General features: G+C 37.7%; 3 protein-coding genes across 3 annotated transcripts in view; all 3 read left to right on the top strand.

The window, feature by feature from the left end:
- The first annotated feature begins 880 nt into the window (after positions 1–880).
- Positions 881–2445, top strand: cldn8.1 (claudin 8.1). The gene has a single exon (XM_067365548.1). It carries the CDS (start codon positions 936–938, stop codon positions 1773–1775), a length of 840 nt encoding a protein of 279 aa, XP_067221649.1. The 5' UTR covers positions 881–935; the 3' UTR covers positions 1776–2445.
- Positions 2446–6275: 3830 nt separating this feature from the next.
- Positions 6276–7307, top strand: LOC137004989 (claudin-8-like). The gene has a single exon (XM_067365727.1). It carries the CDS (start codon positions 6276–6278, stop codon positions 7305–7307), a length of 1032 nt encoding a protein of 343 aa, XP_067221828.1.
- Positions 7308–12247: 4940 nt separating this feature from the next.
- Positions 12248–18547, top strand: part of grik1b (glutamate receptor, ionotropic, kainate 1b) — a 52307-nt gene continuing 46007 nt past the window's right edge. The window contains exon 1 of the mRNA XM_067364649.1: positions 12248–12365. Within this exon, the coding sequence (XP_067220750.1) occupies positions 12248–12365 (118 nt within the window). The remainder of the gene's footprint in view (positions 12366–18547) is intronic.

The following is an 18547-nucleotide window of genomic DNA, read 5'->3' as shown; positions in this document are numbered from 1 at the left end:
GGAAACAGCATAACATTCTAAAAAAAAACAAACAACAACACTCAGAACCCCTAAGCAGCTGCATAGCAACAACCAAGAAACCACATCATAACATTCTAAAAACCACTAAGAACATCTTTGGCAGCTGCATATCAACTCCCTAGAAACAGCATAGTAACATTCTAAAAGCCACTCAGAACCTCTTAGTAGCTGAATAGAAACACCCAAGCAATCACATAGAAACATTCTGAAAACACTTAGAACCTCTTTAGCAGCTGCATGGCAACACCTGATCAACCACATAGTAACATGTTAAACTTCTTGACTGTACAAAGGTTGCTAGGGTGTTTCTATGCAGCTGCTAAAGTGTTCTGAGTGGTTCTTAGCATGTTTCTGTGTGGATTTTCTCAGTTGTTCCCTCAGAATACCCTAGCAACCGCATATCAACATGCAAAAAAACATTCAGCATCAAATGGAATTGCAAAAATAATGAAATTCTCAAATGTTGCAAAAATGACATGCTTCACCTTTCACTAAAAGCAAAACATCAGTGTTAAGCCATCAGCTGACTTCACAGATGTTTTTGAACATTTCAGACAGCAGTTTAATGAGGCACAACACCAATGGCGTTAAACATTGACAGCAGTCAAGAACTGTTGTGTGTTTGCTTGTATCTGGCTGTTCAGTAATCCCTGCCAGAAAACGTAGCCTACTGATCAAACATCAACACGGCTACCTGCTCCTCCTCCCCCCCCGAGCGGCACAAAACCAGATACAAACACTCACGGGGGGATACAATTTCATAGCAACCAGCCTCAGCATTGCCTCCCTCCCTTGAGCAAGAGGGCGGAGACTGGGAACAGGTGAGCACCTATGAGCTCCCATTCCAGTAGGATGCAAAACCTCACAGTTGAAACCTGTCCTTGCTGTTCTGTGGCACGCAGGCTTTTGGAGTCATGGCGAGCGGTGCCCTGGAGATTGTGGGAATGTGCGTGACCCTGATCGGGCTCATCGGGGCGGCGGCCAGCACCGGGATGCCAATGTGGCGGGTGACGGCGTTCATCGGGGAGAACATCATCGTGATGGAGACCCGCTACGAGGGCTTGTGGATGAACTGCTTCCGTCAGGCCAACATTAGGATGCAGTGTAAGGTGTATGACTCCCTGCTGGCGCTGTCCCCGGACCTCCAGGCCGCACGGGGGCTTATGTGCTGCTCCGTGGCACTGACCGGCCTGGGTTTACTGATTGCAATCGTCGGGATGAGGTGCACGGCGTGCATTCAAGACAACAACCGTGCCAAACGTATGATTTTGATCATCTCCGGTTGCATGATCCTAATGGGCTGCTTCTGCTGCCTCATTCCCGTCTCCTGGACCGCACATGCCATCATCCAGGATTTCTACAACCCCTTACTCATCGACGCCCAGCGCAGGGAACTCGGGGAGGCGTTGTACATCGGTTGGGTGTCATCAGCCTTCTTGTTCGCCGGAGGTTGCATATTCACCTGCTGCAGCGGACCCCTGGACAAGGGCCCAGACCCAAGGTACATGTACTCCAGGAATGCACCCTATGTGGCCTATCAGCCGCAACCGGTGACCTTCCATCCGCAAGCGCAGTCGGAATACAGCCATCCGTCCGGACCTCCGTCATTCATTCAGACATCGTACCAACCATCCAGACAGCAGTCATTCGTTCAGCCTTCCAGACAGCAGTCATTCGTTCAGCCCTCCAGACAGCAGCCATTCATACACCCGTCCCGACACCCATCCGCCCGCAGCGCCGTGGCTTATCTCTGAAATCCACAGGCTTGTGTATTTGAGTTTCTGTCTGTTTGTGTGTGTTAAAGAGAGATGGAAAGAATGGACATCTAAACAAAGGTTTTTAAAAAAGAAAAAAGAATAAAATTTTAATTACATTTAAATGGTTTTAAATGTAACAAAGTTAGTGGTACATTTCATTTTTTCCAGTTTCATTCTTTTGATAGAATTTAAATACTGTTTCTTCTGTGGCTTTTTAAATATATAAGAGCAGATGAGTGACAGGAAGGACAGACTTCAAATCAAATATATATGAACTTTTGGAAAAACTAACATTTAAATGGTTTTAAATGTAAAAAAGTTGCTTGTACATTTCATTTTTTTCCCTCCCCATTTCATTCATTGCTGTTTTTGATTACATTCGAATGTCAATTCTACTTGTTGAATGTCAATTCTGCTTCTTGTTTTTTAAACTATGTAAGTAGGAGGACTTTGAGAACTGTGACTGAGATAAAGATGAAGAATTGTTTTTAGTTTTTTGTTGATTCATATGATTGTTCATACCTCAGGGCATTGTAAAGCGTGTCACTTGAGCTATTACTGCAAAGCTGTCTAAAACAGAAACAAGGAAAAAGTGTTTAATATTCATATATTTTTGTAAATATCAATGCACAAATCAGTGATTTTATCAATAAACAAGTTAAATATCTTTCAGTATAAGATATCTGCTTTCAATCCCCATGTCTTTCTGTATTTACATGTCATTTTAAACGGTAGCGTTCTGGTTTCTCTTGTGTATTTACTCAGTAATAGTTCTTAGAAAAAAATCTGTTCATCTCTATGCTTGGGAGGACGTGTTTACTCAAAAAGTCACGGGGTCTGAGTTAAAGGCAGGTGCTCAATTCGGTGGTTTAGTTCAGCTCAGTGCATTCAGATCTTTATGCCCTGCGGCTTCAGATAAACAGAAAGCCGCTGTGAAACGTAAGACGCTATTGTCTTGAGCGTCTCTGTGTAGAGTAGACACACCCAAAGCTAGTGAGTTACACAAGAGCTACAGGTGTTAGTACATGCAGTATAGTAGTGTTACAACAGAACCAGGAAACGGATCAGAACTATCTTGAAGAATGCAATCCCAGAATGCATAGTGATGAGCTCATTGAAGAAAGAAAGAAACACCCAAATGGTGGATAAACTGATTATAAATGTTGCATTTGATACAATACCAAAAATAATTTTAAAACATTGTTCAGTCTAATTTAAAATTATTTTCCCAAATATGCACACTGTATTTTTATTAATTATTAGGGTATTGCATTATTTGTTATGCTAACTGCAGAACACTATTTCAGTGCTATTTTTGTGACGACAAAAGTTACTGCCTGGAGTGTTCTTAATTACATATTTCAGTTAGGATGCTTCCTTATAAGTTTGCTCGCTAAGTAGGCAGTATACAGCAAGACGGAGCCTGTATGTACTGTGGTGGCCTCATAATTCAGGCTGCTAATGCAAAAGATGTGGGTCACCACCACCAGGGAGAATTGACCTTGACTAGACAATAACAAAAGTCATTGTGCCTGTGTGTCACTAAAGATGGTCTACAACTGGTTCTGTCGGTAAAATGTACACTGATGCATGATAAATGACAATAAAATAGATAACATTGTCCAAAACTCTAAGCTGCTAGTCTGTCACTGACTATCCACCTTGTTTTTAATGTTAATGCGGCGCGAAAATTTGTCACGTGGTTCCAGTTATTTTTTGCCGTGCAAAACAGCCCGTTAATACTGCTTGATATTATAAACTCGTATTTCTTATATTATTTTAATTTTTTAGCCTATCGTAATCACAAACACACTTGTTTGTAGTCCAAATATTTTTTAGCGTTTTCTGCACTTTGTTGTTCATCAGTTCTCTAGTCTACCTATAGCGGCTTATGATTCGGAAGTCTCGCACATTAACAGAAAATAGCTTACTTCTGCATTGGTGCCAAATAAGGTGGATAAAAGAAACTCGTTTCAGCTTCCAAAGCCCTACTTAAACAGCCCAGACTGAACTAACTTACCTGAAACCAGATTGGCGCAGCTGCTCCCTCTAGTGATGAAGTATGAGAATGCTGTAACTCTTTCTTAGTCAAGGTCATCTGTTCATTTGAGTATGTTTATGTGAGAGAGGCCTTGTTGACATCCTATGACCACTGGATAGTAAACACACCATCAGCACCTCTACATACCCTCATCCTCCCGAACCAATCAGAAGACACTACTGCCACTTTCCCATAACAAAGACAGTTAAGTTTTTCATCATTTATTACACATAATAGCACACACTTCTGAGGACACTGACTGCCCTATTTGATCTAGGAACAACATTTACATTTCTAACACACCTGTGTTTTGTGTTTAACACAGCGTGTCTAGATTTGGACACTAAATCACTGCCCAACAGGATTATCCTTGTTCAGAACAGGGTGAGTGGATTCATTCATTTGTTGAGGATAGTTTGAGTCATTTGAGGAGACATTCATTCAGGACATGTTCTTTTGTTGAAAACAACAACAGCTAGACAGAGAACAACAGAAATGAACAGAAGAATTAAACATTTGCTTCAAAACAGAATTGAGCATTTGCATAATTTTATGAAATTGAAAGCATGCATTTTATGGCACATTCTGGGGTGTGTTTCCCAAAGCGAACTATGGTCGCAAGTTCCGTCGTTACCAATAGAGTTCAATGGGACTTACGACCATAGTTGGCTAACGATGCTTTCGGGAAACGCACCCCTGTTCAATAGTTTGGGGTTTATAAAATCTTTTTTTTTTTTTGCTCTTATGCTTACCAAGGCTGCATATATTTATTTGATCAAAAATACAGTAAAAACAGTAATATTGTGAAATATTAAAAACTTTTTTTCTATTTGAATATTTTTTCTGTATGTTAAAGGGTTAATTTTATCATTAATTAGTACTCACCCTCATGTCGTTCCACACCCGTAAGACCTTCATTCATCTTCAGAACACAAATTAAGATATTTTTCATAAATGGCTCAGTGAGGCCTGCATAGCCAGCAAGACTATTTCAATTCCCAGAAAGCTACTAAAACATATTTAAAACAGTTCATATGACTACAGTGGTTCAACCTTAATGTTATAAAGTGACGAAAATACTTTTTTTGTGCCCCAAAATAAGGACTTTATTCAACAATATATAGTGATGGGTGATTTGAAAACACTGCTTCATGAAGCTTCGAAGCTTTACGAATCTTTTGTCTTCGAATCAGTGGTTCAGAGCGCGTATCAAACTGCCAAAGTCACGCCCCCCAGTGGTAAACCATTGAAATTTCGAAACATTTATGACATAACAAAGGCTCCTTTACTGAAATCATGTGATTTTGGCACTCTAAACCACTGATTCAAAACAAAAGATTTGTAAAGCATCACTAGATATTTTTGAATAAAGTCGTTATTTTGTTTTTTTGACGCATAAAAAGTATTCTCGTCACTTTATCATATTAAAGGGTTAGTTCACCCAAAAATGAAAATAATGTCATTAATTACTCACCCTCATGCCGTTCCACACCTGTAATACCTTCGTTCATCTTCGGAATTCAAATTAAGATATTTTTGTTGAAATCCGATGGCTCCGTGAGGCCTCCATAGGGAGCAATGTCATTTCCTCTCTCAAGATCCATTAGTGTACTAAAAACATATTTAAATCAGCTCATGTGAGTGCAGTGGTTCAATATTAATATTATAAAGTGATGAGAATATTTTTGGTGCGCCAAAAAACAAAATAACGACTTATTTAGTGATGGCTGATTTCAAAACACTGTTTCAGGAAGCTTCAGAGCACAAATGAATCAGTGTATCGAATCATGATTCGGATCATGTGTCAAACCTCCAAACTGCAGAAATCACGTGACTTTGGCACTCCGAACAGATGATTCGTCACACTGATTCATAACGCTCTGAAGCTTCCTGAAGCAGTGTTTTGAAATCGGCCATCACTAAATAAATATTTTTTTTTATTTTTTTTTGGTGCACTAAAAATATTCTCGTTGCTTTATAATATTAATATTGAACCACTGTACTCACATGAACTGATTAAGATGTGTTTTTAGTACATTAATGGATCTTGAGAGAGGAAATGTCATTGCTGTCACATGAACTGTTTTAATTTGAAATATGTTTTAGTAGCTCTCTGGGCATTGAAATTGTCTTGCTGGCAATAGAGGCCTCACTGAGCCATTGGATTTCGTCAAAAAATATCTTAATTTGTGTTCTGAAGATGAATGAAGGTCTTATGGATATGGAACGACATGAGGGTGAGTAATTAATGACAGAATTTTCATTTTTGGGTGAACTAACCCTTTAAAATGAATTTTATTCCTGTGATCAAAGCTGAATTTTCAGCATCATTACTCCAGTCTTCAGTGTCACACGATCCTTCAGAAATCATTCTAATATGCAAGAATGAAACCAATTATATTTGTTTTTCTACTTTTAGGAAAACTAATGAAAAGCGTGACAGGAGGAGGTCAATGATGGTTCAGGGCAAGTGTGAACTCATCGCTCTGTGTCTGGGCATCATCGGTCTGATCGGGACGGTGGCCGTCACGGGCCTTCCCATGTGGAAAGTGACAGCGTTCATAGGGGAGAATATCATCGTGATGGAGACCCGCTGGGAGGGTCTGTGGATGTCTTGCTTCAGGCAGGCCAACATCCACATGCAGTGCAAAGTCTACGACTCTCTGCTGTTCCTCCCGCCGGACCTGCAGGCGGCCCGAGGCTTGACGTGTAGCGCTCTGGCACTGTCTGCACTCGGGCTGCTCGTGTCTCTTTTTGGCCTCCGTTGCACGTTGTGTCTCAAGGATCAACCTCGCGTCAAAAGCCTGATTGCGATTGCCGTGGGGGCGATGCAGATCTTAGCATCAATTTGCGTTATCATCCCAGTCTCTTGGACGGCTCACACTATCATTAGAGACTTCTACAACCCTCTACTGCTGGACGCGCAGCGCAGGGAACTGGGAGAGGCGCTGTATATCGGTTGGTTAACTAGTGCTTTTCTTTTGGCGTCTGGACTTATATTTCTCTGTCGCCGTGTTGGTCCAGAATCAGGCACATTTAATGCTCATCGACCAGTTAATAAACCCGCTTTAAACCGCTTCCAGCCCTTTAACTCTATAAGACACCAGCCTTTGCTTCAGAACAACCGCCTCTCCATTCAGCAGCCTTCGCCGTCTGCGTTCAGCTACGCCATTACGCCTTCTAGTGGTCAACATTCACCCTTAAATGTGCAACCGCTGACCACAGGGTCTTTAGTGTACATCATGCCACCTCAGAACTCGAGTTATTATGGCCCAAATGTGATGCAAGGCCAGTATGTATCCAGAAACACTCAGTACCCCAGTCAGCTTTCCACACCCTTCAAAGGAAGCAATGGTAGTGATCCTTACGCATCCTTCACCTCCAGATCCGCATTTTATCCTGTGCAGCAGAACCCGCTCTTCGTAGGGTACAACTACTCCAGGGTGCAGTCGTGCAGCTCAAACAGTAGTTGTGGATTACGTATCTAAGGATTTTTTGATGTATTCACCACTTATTTTTAAATAATATTTTTTAAAATCCATAATTCCAGTAGATTTAAACTAGGTCAAGTCAGCATGAAACGGAAGTTGCAATTGTCTTTTCTTGCCTATTGTGACGTTTATGCAAGTGAAATGGCTTCTCGAACAAGAACAAATGTAGGGCGGGACTTGAATTTGTCTGTGGGGAATTGATTGGATGGTTGTGGTTTGCTATTGGTCAATCTCATTTGAGTGACAGTTTTTCCCGCCTTTGCGCCAGTAAGCACATCATCAGAGAAGAGAAGTCACTGTGAGAGGAGAGGGAAGTTATTTATATAAATTATTTTTATATATATATATATATATATATATATATATATATATATATATATATATATATATATATATATATATATATTTATTTATTTATTCTATATATTCAATATTCTATAAAAAAACAATTTTCAATTTTTGTTTCATGGTGACTTTTGTTTCATGGTGACGAATTAAAAAATCTAAATCCCATAATTCCAGAAGTTTCAAAAACTGCATATTTTTCTGTTTTTATCTTTAAGTAGTTAATTTACATTACTTTTTTAGTCATTCATGATTAAGTTTTTTTTATTATTATTTTCACAAACAGCAAATTCTTAGCAATTTCTATCCAATAAAATTTTTTATGACTAGACAAAATTATATAGTTTAAAAATATGACTTTTTTTTTTAACATTTTATTAATTTCCATGACTTTTCCAGGTCTAAATATCACATTTTTAAAATTCCCTCATATCCAGGTTTTCCGAGATCATGAGAACTCTGGTTCTTAATCTTAAATAAAAATGGCAGCTGTTGAGGGAACAAATTGAACAACAGCTCACATCTGGATTTTTAGCTGTTTTAGTTCATTTTAATCTGGTTTTGTCTTATTTTAAGCTATTTTGTGCCCTGTTTGGATGTGTGCCGAGGCCACTGCTTTAAGGGCTGTGTAATATCAATAAATATAATCTCACATTAAACATTACATCAGTTTAATTTTGTAGGCAATATTACAAAAATCTTTATTCATTTTAAAAGAGAAACTATGAGCAAGAGTGATATGCAATGCATGCAACACATAAAACAAAATGTTTTAGTTTTATTAAAGGGATAGGTTCACCAAAAAATGTCATCATTTACTCACCCTCAAGTTTGTCTAAACTGAACCTTTGTGAGTTTCTTTCTTCTGTTGAACACAAAAGAATATGTTTTGAAGAATGTTGGTATAACAAACAGTTGATGGGCCTCATTTACTTAGGAAAAAAGAACACTATGGAAGTCAATGGGGGCCAGAAACTGTTTGGTTACCAACATTCTTCTAAATATCTTATTCTGTGTTCAACAAAAGAAAGAAAGTCATACAGGTTTGGAGCAACTTGAGGGTGAGTAAATGATGACAGAATTTTTATTTTTTGGTTGAACCATCCTTTAAAGTAGACATTTTGCCAGTGCCTTTTTTCGTAGGGCTTTTAAAAAATGTGAAATGGATTCGACATCACAGCTGAGAATACAGAAGGGATTCAGACTGTCATGGCATTATTTTCCTGCAGCTCCAGAGTTTCAACTCTTTGTCCCATGAGATCAAATGACAGAATGCAGGTAGAATACAGATGGTCCTGCACCAGATGAGCAACTGTCATTGAATGTGGATGCTAACGGATAGAGAACTCCGGGAAAAACTGTCAATGGATGCACGTAAAGTTGTGAACTCAAAGCTGTGACTGTTTGTTATGAATCCAGCCCCCATAAACAACCTTTGTTTCACATTGAGAGGCATGTGGCCAGCAAACACTGAATCAGCATACAGCACATCAAACCGGTTTTAGCCCTGTGGGATAATATTTGCTGGCAGTTAAGAAGCGGTGTGTTATTCTCTAAATAAACAGCTGTGAGTTTGTCCTGGAGCTGAGAATATGACAATATTTGAAGACATAGTCATGTGAATATGCCATGGTTCTCTCTTTTCAGCTGACAGGGGACTAATATAGTTTACTGTATGCACTTTTTTGTATTGCCACTTCTAAATTTTTAAATTATTATATGCAAGTCTCTGCTGTTTCTATCACAGAATCTGTCTTAGTTCAACTATCTTGAGTGTAATGGTTTGATATTGATTTTTTTTAAACTTTTTTTTAATGTTATTATGATGATTAACCAGTAGATGGCCTTACTGAGCATTTACTGTAGTTTTCACTCTTACAACTTACAAGTCTATCTGATTGGGGATTTCATCTTTTTTTCTTTATTTTTTTCTTGTTTTTTTTGTAAATTGTAAGCTGTATTGCAAACATTTTACAGAGATTTCTTCTCACTGTTATATTATTATACCAGTGCTGTCAAAGTTAACACTAGTGTAAAACATCCTGTAAAAATGCATTAACCAGTGCCATACTTTATCTGGTTTTGTTTACAGGGGCTGAACTGTAGACTATCCTCCCTCTCTAAATGATCTGTGATCCAGATCCTGTCTCTGTAATCCCTCTAATGCCGTATAAACCCACTGTCACAAAGACCTAAATGATACGGATTGCAATCACCTCTTAAACCAGATCCAGAGCGTTGGAATCACTTCCAAAACTTTTTTTTTCCTAACTGATGAGCGATAAAAACATTGACAGTCAATCAGAATCCACCATACTTTAAAGAACTCGAGCATTTAAAGCAGCACACGACATATAATTGCCCTAATAGCACATACATCTCAGAGACGTCTATTTGATGTGCATGTTTACATCTGGAAGACATATTTTTTAGAGTGTTTGCTCATCTGCAATACGTCTATAGGACGTTTCCTGTCAGATGTCAAAGAGATGTTTAGAAAATGTCTTTAAGATTTTTATGATTTAGAATGTTTGTAAAACTGTCATCTTAAAGACATCTATCAGATGTTTGTAAACAGCAGATGCTTTTTAGATAAAGTGATCCTTAACAGACATCTTACAGATGTACATGTGCTATCTGGGCGCAATAATAACCATAAAAACCATAATTTTTAAGATGACCATGTGACATTCTATAGAGGGTATGAATTGACGTCACTTTCCCACTGGTGTCATGACAAATCAGGTCCTCCCTTGAAATCAGGTCTCCCCAAACTGACAGTTAATGATACCCTAAGTATAGACGAATGAGTACACCCTAAAAAATGCTGGGTTAAAAACAACCCAAGTTGGGTTGAAAATGGACAAACCCAGCTATTGGGTTGTTTTAACCCAGCGGTAGGGTTAAATGTTTGCCCAACCTGCTGGGTAGTTTTATTTAACTCAACTATTGTTTAAAAATTACTGTATTGCTTAATTAAAATTAACACAAAGTATGTTGGAAATGAACATTTATTAATGTTCAATGAATAATTATTAAACAATAAACATTTATTAAATTGCTTATTAATAAATGTATATTAATAAACTATTAAACTATTAAATTTATATTAATAAAATATTAAAGCTTATTAATAAACATTCACCTTTTGTCTATTATCGTTGTCTGTAATTTTGGGTTCATTTTAAGCTATCCATATAACAATTTTTAAATAATAGTTGGTTTAAATAAAACTACCCAGCAGGTTGGGCAAACATTTAACCCAACCGCTCTGTTTGTCCATTTTCAACCCAACTTGGGTTGTTTTTAACCCAGCATTTTTTAGAGTGTACATTGCTTATATAATGCGTACAAAAACAGTGCATAATAAAACCAATTGAACATAATTTCTTAGACTTGATGAACTGTTAATTAATAAATAATTTAATAATAAGTATATTAAGTGAATAATTGAACATCATTAATTAGTCGAAAACTACTAAAAACACTAATCTGCTGCTATGTCAGTAGTTGGCGATGTCACTTTGTAAAGAAACATGCATCTATAGACTGAACACGTAATACGCATGCGCGTGACATCACCGTGTTTACAAATTCGCGGGGGGGGGGGTTTCAGTTTGCATGGAGATGATAACTGTATCACTTTCAAAAACTTGCACTTTGAATCCCTTTTTCAAAAGTTCAGGTCCCAAGAAAACACTGTTGTCGTGTGAATGAATGGCCAAATTTTGGTGTTGTGTAAATGGTGGTTGGTAAAATAGCTAGTTTTCGATTCAGACTTGTTCTATAAAACCAAAAACGGTTGAATGAAGATTCAATGACTCACCCGTAACACACAAAAGACGCTGAATTCAGAATAGCACACTACCATAATTGCAATTCCATATTTTTATTTAGCAGAAATAGAATATTCTGAAATAAAGCATTGACAAATCCGATCGAATCTTTTTAACTGAACTTGTTTATGATTTGAATCATTGGAATGAATCGAATCTCTACCACTAACCTACTTCACACACAAACTTCTCACAGCTGCCTATCTCAGTTCTGACCTGGTCATTTTGGATGAATTTTTATATAATGCGAGAGTTTTTTATATATTAAAAGTGGGTTACACTGCTGTTGAATAAGGTGTCTTCGCGTTTGGTGAAATCACAGACAGCGAGTGACAGATAAACCGGTATTTAATCTGCTGGCAGATGTGCGTTTCCATCAGAGCGCCGGCACAAGATTTAATCATTTCCTCGGTGTACCAAAGAGCAAAGACGTTGTCGAGGTCGACTGTTGCCAGATTTGAAGTTAATCTTCACAAGGGATCCATGTTTGCGGATCAGAGAGTCGACTTTGCCCTCAATTGAGCCCGCGCGCACGGACTGGGAGTCGTTCTCCGCGCGCTCGGTCCCTGTCAGCAGCACCACTATGTCCTGAAAGCACCGCGGGAGGGATGCTCATTCACGGTGACTTATTCTGGAAAGTGATGCCCAGTTAGCACCTATGGATGTGAGGATGGGTGATTCCCACCAGTACGAGTGAGTGGAAAGATGCTGCTCGGATGGAAATTACACCTGTATGGATACAAAAAGAAGAAGGATATGGATTTTGAATGTTCCTCCTGCAGGTGCACCATGCTGAAGGGGACAGGTGTGAGCTTCATCCTGCTGTGTCTGATGGCAGAGGTCAGTCTCAGCGCGCAGCAGGTCTTGAGAATCGGTGAGTATGAAAGCCCTTCATTAATAACAGCTAATGTGCTTTAATATGTAGAATGAACATTTCTGTACTATGATTTTTGTTGTTTGTTTTGCCTTTTTCAGTCTCCAAAACGTACTTATACACTTAAGTGTTTTACATTCTGAATGCCATTGCAAACTAGAACTTATGTAGGTCTTAATTCGTGTGCCTCATGCATAAAATACTCACTTCTATGCAATAAAAGTGGTCGATTTATCCCTATATTTTGAAAGTATTTTGACACTTAAGTCACTTAAAAATGTTTGAAAGTAATTTCTGTTAGATTCAAATATCAAACAAAGTGGCTTTTATTTTCAAGAAATATAGCACAAGCACACTTAGCAAGCAGAATATTTCACAAAAATACAATACTTTCTACTTATGTTTAATTCAGTGTCTACTTGTTTCTTTGCAACCATTTGTGAAATAGCCATTTCTGAGTGAAAATTAATGTGAAGTAAATCCTACGCAAAATTTTCAGTGCATTTTTGATAAAACAATGGATATAGTGACATCTGTGTGTGCTTTTGAGGAGAACTGACTTCATAAATCCACCGATGGTGATGATGATCTATCCATTCAGTCATATCTGACTCTCGTGACATTATGTACAAGCATTTTCAATGCTATCCTGTGGAGCACTGCTTCTTTCAACTGTTTAATGTTCATATCCGTTTTAATAGCGATGAGCCAGCGAGATTCTTTGCTCTCCCCTTCTTCTGATTCCACTGACCATTCCCAACATTACTGACTTCTCTAGAGAGTTTGCTCATATCATGACCACAATAAGTCAATCTACTGTAAGTCTAGTCATTTCAGCTCAACATCCCTGATTTTATGTGATCAGTACTTCTTTATTTGTTTTCTTGGCTATCCATGGTATTTGTGACAGTTTCTGCCAACATTTCAAATGCATCAATTTTCCTTCCATCTGCCTTTATTAATGTCCAACTCTCGCACACGTACTGTACAATTTTGTGGGAAAGATGATGATGGTTCTGACTAATCTGCTTTTGGCATAGTTTGAGTGATATCTTTGCTCTTCCAGATCTTATACATCCTCTAGAATTCATCAAAACACCAGCTGATTGAAAGTCATTGAGCAACAATGACTGAAGATGCAATTTGATTTGATATTTTGTTATCAAATGCAATGACATTCAGACATTTTTCTTGTTGAAAACTTCAAAGCCTGGTGTAACTTAGTTAACTTTTGGTCATCAAATATGATTACGTAGGATGTTTCTTATTAGAAAGTTATTTTTTAACAATCTTGAGGTGATAAATATCAATCATGGAAATTGCATAAGAGGTAGAGTGTTGTTTTGTATAGTAAAACTAAATCTGTCTGTTTGGAATCTAATGCAGCAAAATTAGAATGTTAAAAGGGTTCCTTGATTGTGATTTGACTTTTTTAACTTTAGTTAGTGTGTAATGTTGCTGTTTGATCATAAACAACATCTGCAAAGTTCCGACGCTCAAAGTTCAATGCAAAGAGAGATATTTTCTTATACAGAAATTGATTTTCAAATGGCTGGTAGGGACTACAACGAGCTTCTTCCCGGGTTAGTGACATCACTTACCCTAAAATTTACATAAATCCCGCCCTCAAGAACACGCAACAAAGGGGATGAGGCCATGTTGGGCTGCTTTAGAGAAGAGGAAGAGTTGTTGTAGTAGTGTGTTGTTGTCATGCCGTCATTTTACGCCGGACTGCTTCACAAATGAGGGTCAATTCAACACTGGATTTGCACAAAAGATTAACATGACGGCACATGCTAGTCGATGAGTTGAATCAACTCCACAGCAACTACATAAATTTATCCACTAACCGTTCAGAAACGTCCAGTTTCATTCTAAAAGTTGTAACTTCTTCCTGAGTCTCTCCATCAGTGTCGACTCCGGTTTGAACAATATAAGGCTGAACACCGTTACTGACAATCCTCATTTTGGCTGCGTGAGATTCTCCAGCTTTGTTGTTGTTGAGCAACCGAAGCGTGAGCTGTTAAAGCTCCGCCCTCTTTGGAAAGGGAGCTGGGAGCAGCAGCTCATTTGCATTTAAAGGGACACACACCCAAATAGGGGCAAATTTAACAAGCTATAATAAATGATCTGTGGGGTCTTTTGAGCTGAAACTTCACAGACACTTTCTATGAACACCAGAGACTTATAATACATCTTGTAAAAGGGGCATTATAGGTCCCCTTCAAGTCTCATGATCACACTGGCACTTTTTTCTAGAATTTTCTATAAGCACAATTTGAACATATCCTATCTAGATAACAGAATATCTTTCCAATCTTCTCAAACTGAGTCATTATTTTGTGTACCTCTTTGAATTGTGCGTGTATGAGATGATGCTTCCAGCTGCAGTATTTTCAGTGAACTTTTCAGTCCATTCCATCTAATCCTGATTTGTCAATCCTGATGTCTTATGAGAGAAAGAGAGAGAGAGGGCAGGGGTCTGGACAGATAATACTGAAATGCAAGTTAATTCACTATCTAACAGCTTCTTATGATCCGTTGTTGCATTTATTGACCAGTAACATTGAGGTTTCTGATATAATGCAGTCCAGTATATGAATGTCGTAAGTTTAGGAATGCATAATTAATGTAAAGCAGGGGTTCTCAACTCTGGCCTTCCAGATCCACTTTCTTGCAGAGCTGAGCTCCAATCCTAATCAAAGCTAATCAAGAGCTGTGTTCGAAATCGCCCCCTTATTCTCTATTCTCTACATTAGTCCACTAATATAGTTAACTTGAAGAAGTGAATGAAAACGAGTGAGTGAATTTGGAGTGCGCCGTAAAGGCTTGCTGTTTTAATAATCATTTGAAATTAGCAAACTGCCAGCTCCAATAGTAAAAAAATGATTCATCTTCAACTCTGTCATGTATAAACCTTAATTAAACAATTTAATAATCATTTAAAAAGGAATTTATACCTGTATGATGTTACGCTGTACCCACATTGGACCAGTGGTTTGGAAAATTCAGCTGCGTGCGCCATCTTCTGGTCACATGCGGGAATTCATTCAATGAGCAACTCTTACAGTGCATTATGGATATTCTCTAACTGTTGAGGGTACATTGGTTGTACACTCGTTATTGTGGTGCATTGTGGGATTGAATGAGTGCACTCGATAACGTCAACTATGGTTTCAGACTCCACTACAAATGGCTGTCCGCTCAAATAGAGCTCTATTTAAGGGTATGGTGGCCATTTCAGACACAGTCAAGGTCTTCAGGATTACTAGAAAGCTAAAGTCAGGTGAGTTTCATCAGGGTAGGGGTGAAACTCTGCAAGACAGTTGACCTCGAGGGCCAGAGTTGAGAACCCCTGCTGTAAAGATAGTGTGATATTGTTCACAACATAGTGTGGTTGTTAACTAGTTAAATAACTATTGAGATTTATGGATTGGTTTGTACTAGAGGTGGCTGATAATGTTTCTTTGGAGCCTTTAATAATGTTCTTTGTGCGTTTAATCTGCTGCTATAATTTCTCTTGGTCTGAGGTCGAATCTAATCTTTTTTTTCTCTGCAAACCTTTAATCTGCTCCATATGGTTGGTGTTTCAATTAGTCCTCTCAGCTTTTGCTGGGTTAGAAGTAATACTGGAAAATCGTCCCTGTTAAGCATGTTAAACAAGCTGGGCTAATCTGCTTTCTGCTCAGAGACCCTCGGAGTGGGCAGTGGCTCCCGGATATCCAGAAAAACTGTGCCAAAACACTGCGAGAATGACCTGAGGCTCAGCAGCAAATATATATGTTTGATTGAGTAAGATAGATGATTAACAATTACATTTATGCATTTAGAAAATTCTTTTATCCAAAACAACTTTACAAAAGAGGATGTGAAAAGTTGGATTTTATTCCTTAGTTAGAACGATTAACAGTTTATTCAAACAGACTAGAAGCAGTTTTAGACACTAGAAAGGTATAAGGGTGAATCCATCCATGAATAATTCTCATTATTTTTTAAATTATTCTCATTAGATTAAATTCTCATTATTGTAATACAGCAATTGCTGTAAAACAGCATTCATTTTTTCAAGAGCAATTTAATTTCATCAGGAACAATTCTTTACATTTTAATAATTTTATATTGAAATATTTTATATTATTAACATTTAAAATTAATATCTTGTGATATTCAGTACATTTTCGAAAGCATCATGTTTATGATCAGATGAATCAGATGCAGTGATTTCATTCAGCTGCGTTAGACTGTTAACTTCTCTGTTTACTGTGTATTTTTAATATGAGCAAAAACCTAAAAACACTGCATCTTATTGGCCAGTTCTAGAGATAAGGGACCCCGAACAGAGACATCTCAGTCTCACACACATCAAACACACTCTCTCACACACAAACACCCGCTGGCTGTGATCCAGTGATGTGGGATAGTGGGATGTTGAATGAATGGAGGGAAGAACTGCATCTTTGTCCTCTGATCCTTTAGCTGTTGGCTCTTTTCGCTGTGAGGTCCGTCTCTGAAACACTCACGTCCACAACTCTCACAGCAACAGATCTGAATCACTTCTGACTGGCACAGTCTCAGGATTATATGACACAGATTTGAGGAAGATCAAAATGGCTTTCTCCAAAATTCAGTATTCTAGGCCATTTGATTCAAAAGTTAAAACCTACACTAAATGTTTGGAATAATTAAGATTTGTTTTATGTTTGAAAAGATGTCTCTTCTGCTCAGCAAGGCTGCATTTATTTGATCAAAAACACAGTAAAAATACTGTATTTTGTGTACATATTGTGAAATATTATTACAATTTTAAAAGAACAGTTTTCTATTGTAATATGTGTTCAAATTTAATTTATTCCTGTGATTTAAAGCTGAATTTTCAGCATCATTACTCCAGTCTTCAGTGTCACATGGTCCTTCAGAAATCATTCTAATATGATGATTTATAATGGGAATAAATTACATTTTAAAATATATTAAAATATTTTAAATCGTAATAATATTTCACTATGTCACTGCTTACATAAATGCAGACTTGATGAGACTTCTTTAAAAAACATTTAAAAATCTTAACGTCTCCAAACTTTTTAACAGTAGTGTATTTTGAACTGTAGGTGGCGCTTATGGGTTTGAAGGACTGATATTGCCATCAGGAGTGTTCAGATCTTGCCTGCAGTGGCAGTCTTTGCAATTTGGAGGCCTGTTTCAAAGAAACATTAGGAAAAAAAAAACATTGAATGCAATGCTACTGCAATTTATCTCTGTTATATTTACAATAATATCTCATATTTCGTTCTTATTAGTCTATTTATAAACACATTATATCTCTTTAACCAGAACTATTGTTACAATCAAGACCGAAAACAAAGCATTCAATCTTCATCCCTCAGTCCCTCAGCTAAAATGAAATGATACTACAGTAGTTGGTGGCTAATCATAGTCTAACGGGTTAGTCATTGAATCATTCAGTCAAACGATTTGTTCAAAATGGCTTCATTCAGGCACAAAGCAGAAGTGACTGAGTGAGTTGTTGAGTCATTTATTAATTTGTTCATTTATTTGTCATTTATTAAATTGATTTGTTAAAAGATGTAGATTAATTCAGTAATGAAAATTGAAGCTGTTTTGACGTGCAATGGCTGTACTCTTTCAAACTATTTTTGTTGGCAAAATAGAGGAAAAACAGACAATATTGAGTCTAAAAAGTAAGTCACCTAAAAGCCTATTAACTTATTGTTTATTGAATTGTTATATAAAATAAACATCACATTTGCAAATGTGCCGATATTCGGGAAAACAGCACTTTTGCTCTTGTGATATTGATTATAAATATTAAAACCAAGAACTTATACAAATCCGATTCCAAAAAAGTTGGGACACTGTACAAATTATGAATAAAGCCCCATTTACACTGCACGGTTCAAGTGACCCAATTCCGATTTTTTCCTCCCATGTGGCACAGATCGGATATGAGTCATGACCGTGTAAGCAGGAAAAAAGCGCATGGATTCCGATTTTCACAGATCGGTTTCAGGCCTCATTCATATGTGGCTATAAATCAGATATGAATCGGATACGGGCGTTTGCGCCTGCAGTGTAAACGGACAGATTGGATATTCCCCTGTAAATGCGACTCCTGCGTCATTGAAAAGTGATGGTTTTTCAACATTTCGCTGTACAGACATACC

Source organism: Chanodichthys erythropterus, chromosome 17 (assembly GCF_024489055.1).
Source record: "Chanodichthys erythropterus isolate Z2021 chromosome 17, ASM2448905v1, whole genome shotgun sequence".
NCBI lineage: Eukaryota > Metazoa > Chordata > Actinopteri > Cypriniformes > Xenocyprididae > Chanodichthys > Chanodichthys erythropterus.
Note: the sequence above shows the minus strand (reverse complement) of the source record. Positions and strands in the feature narration are given on the sequence as shown.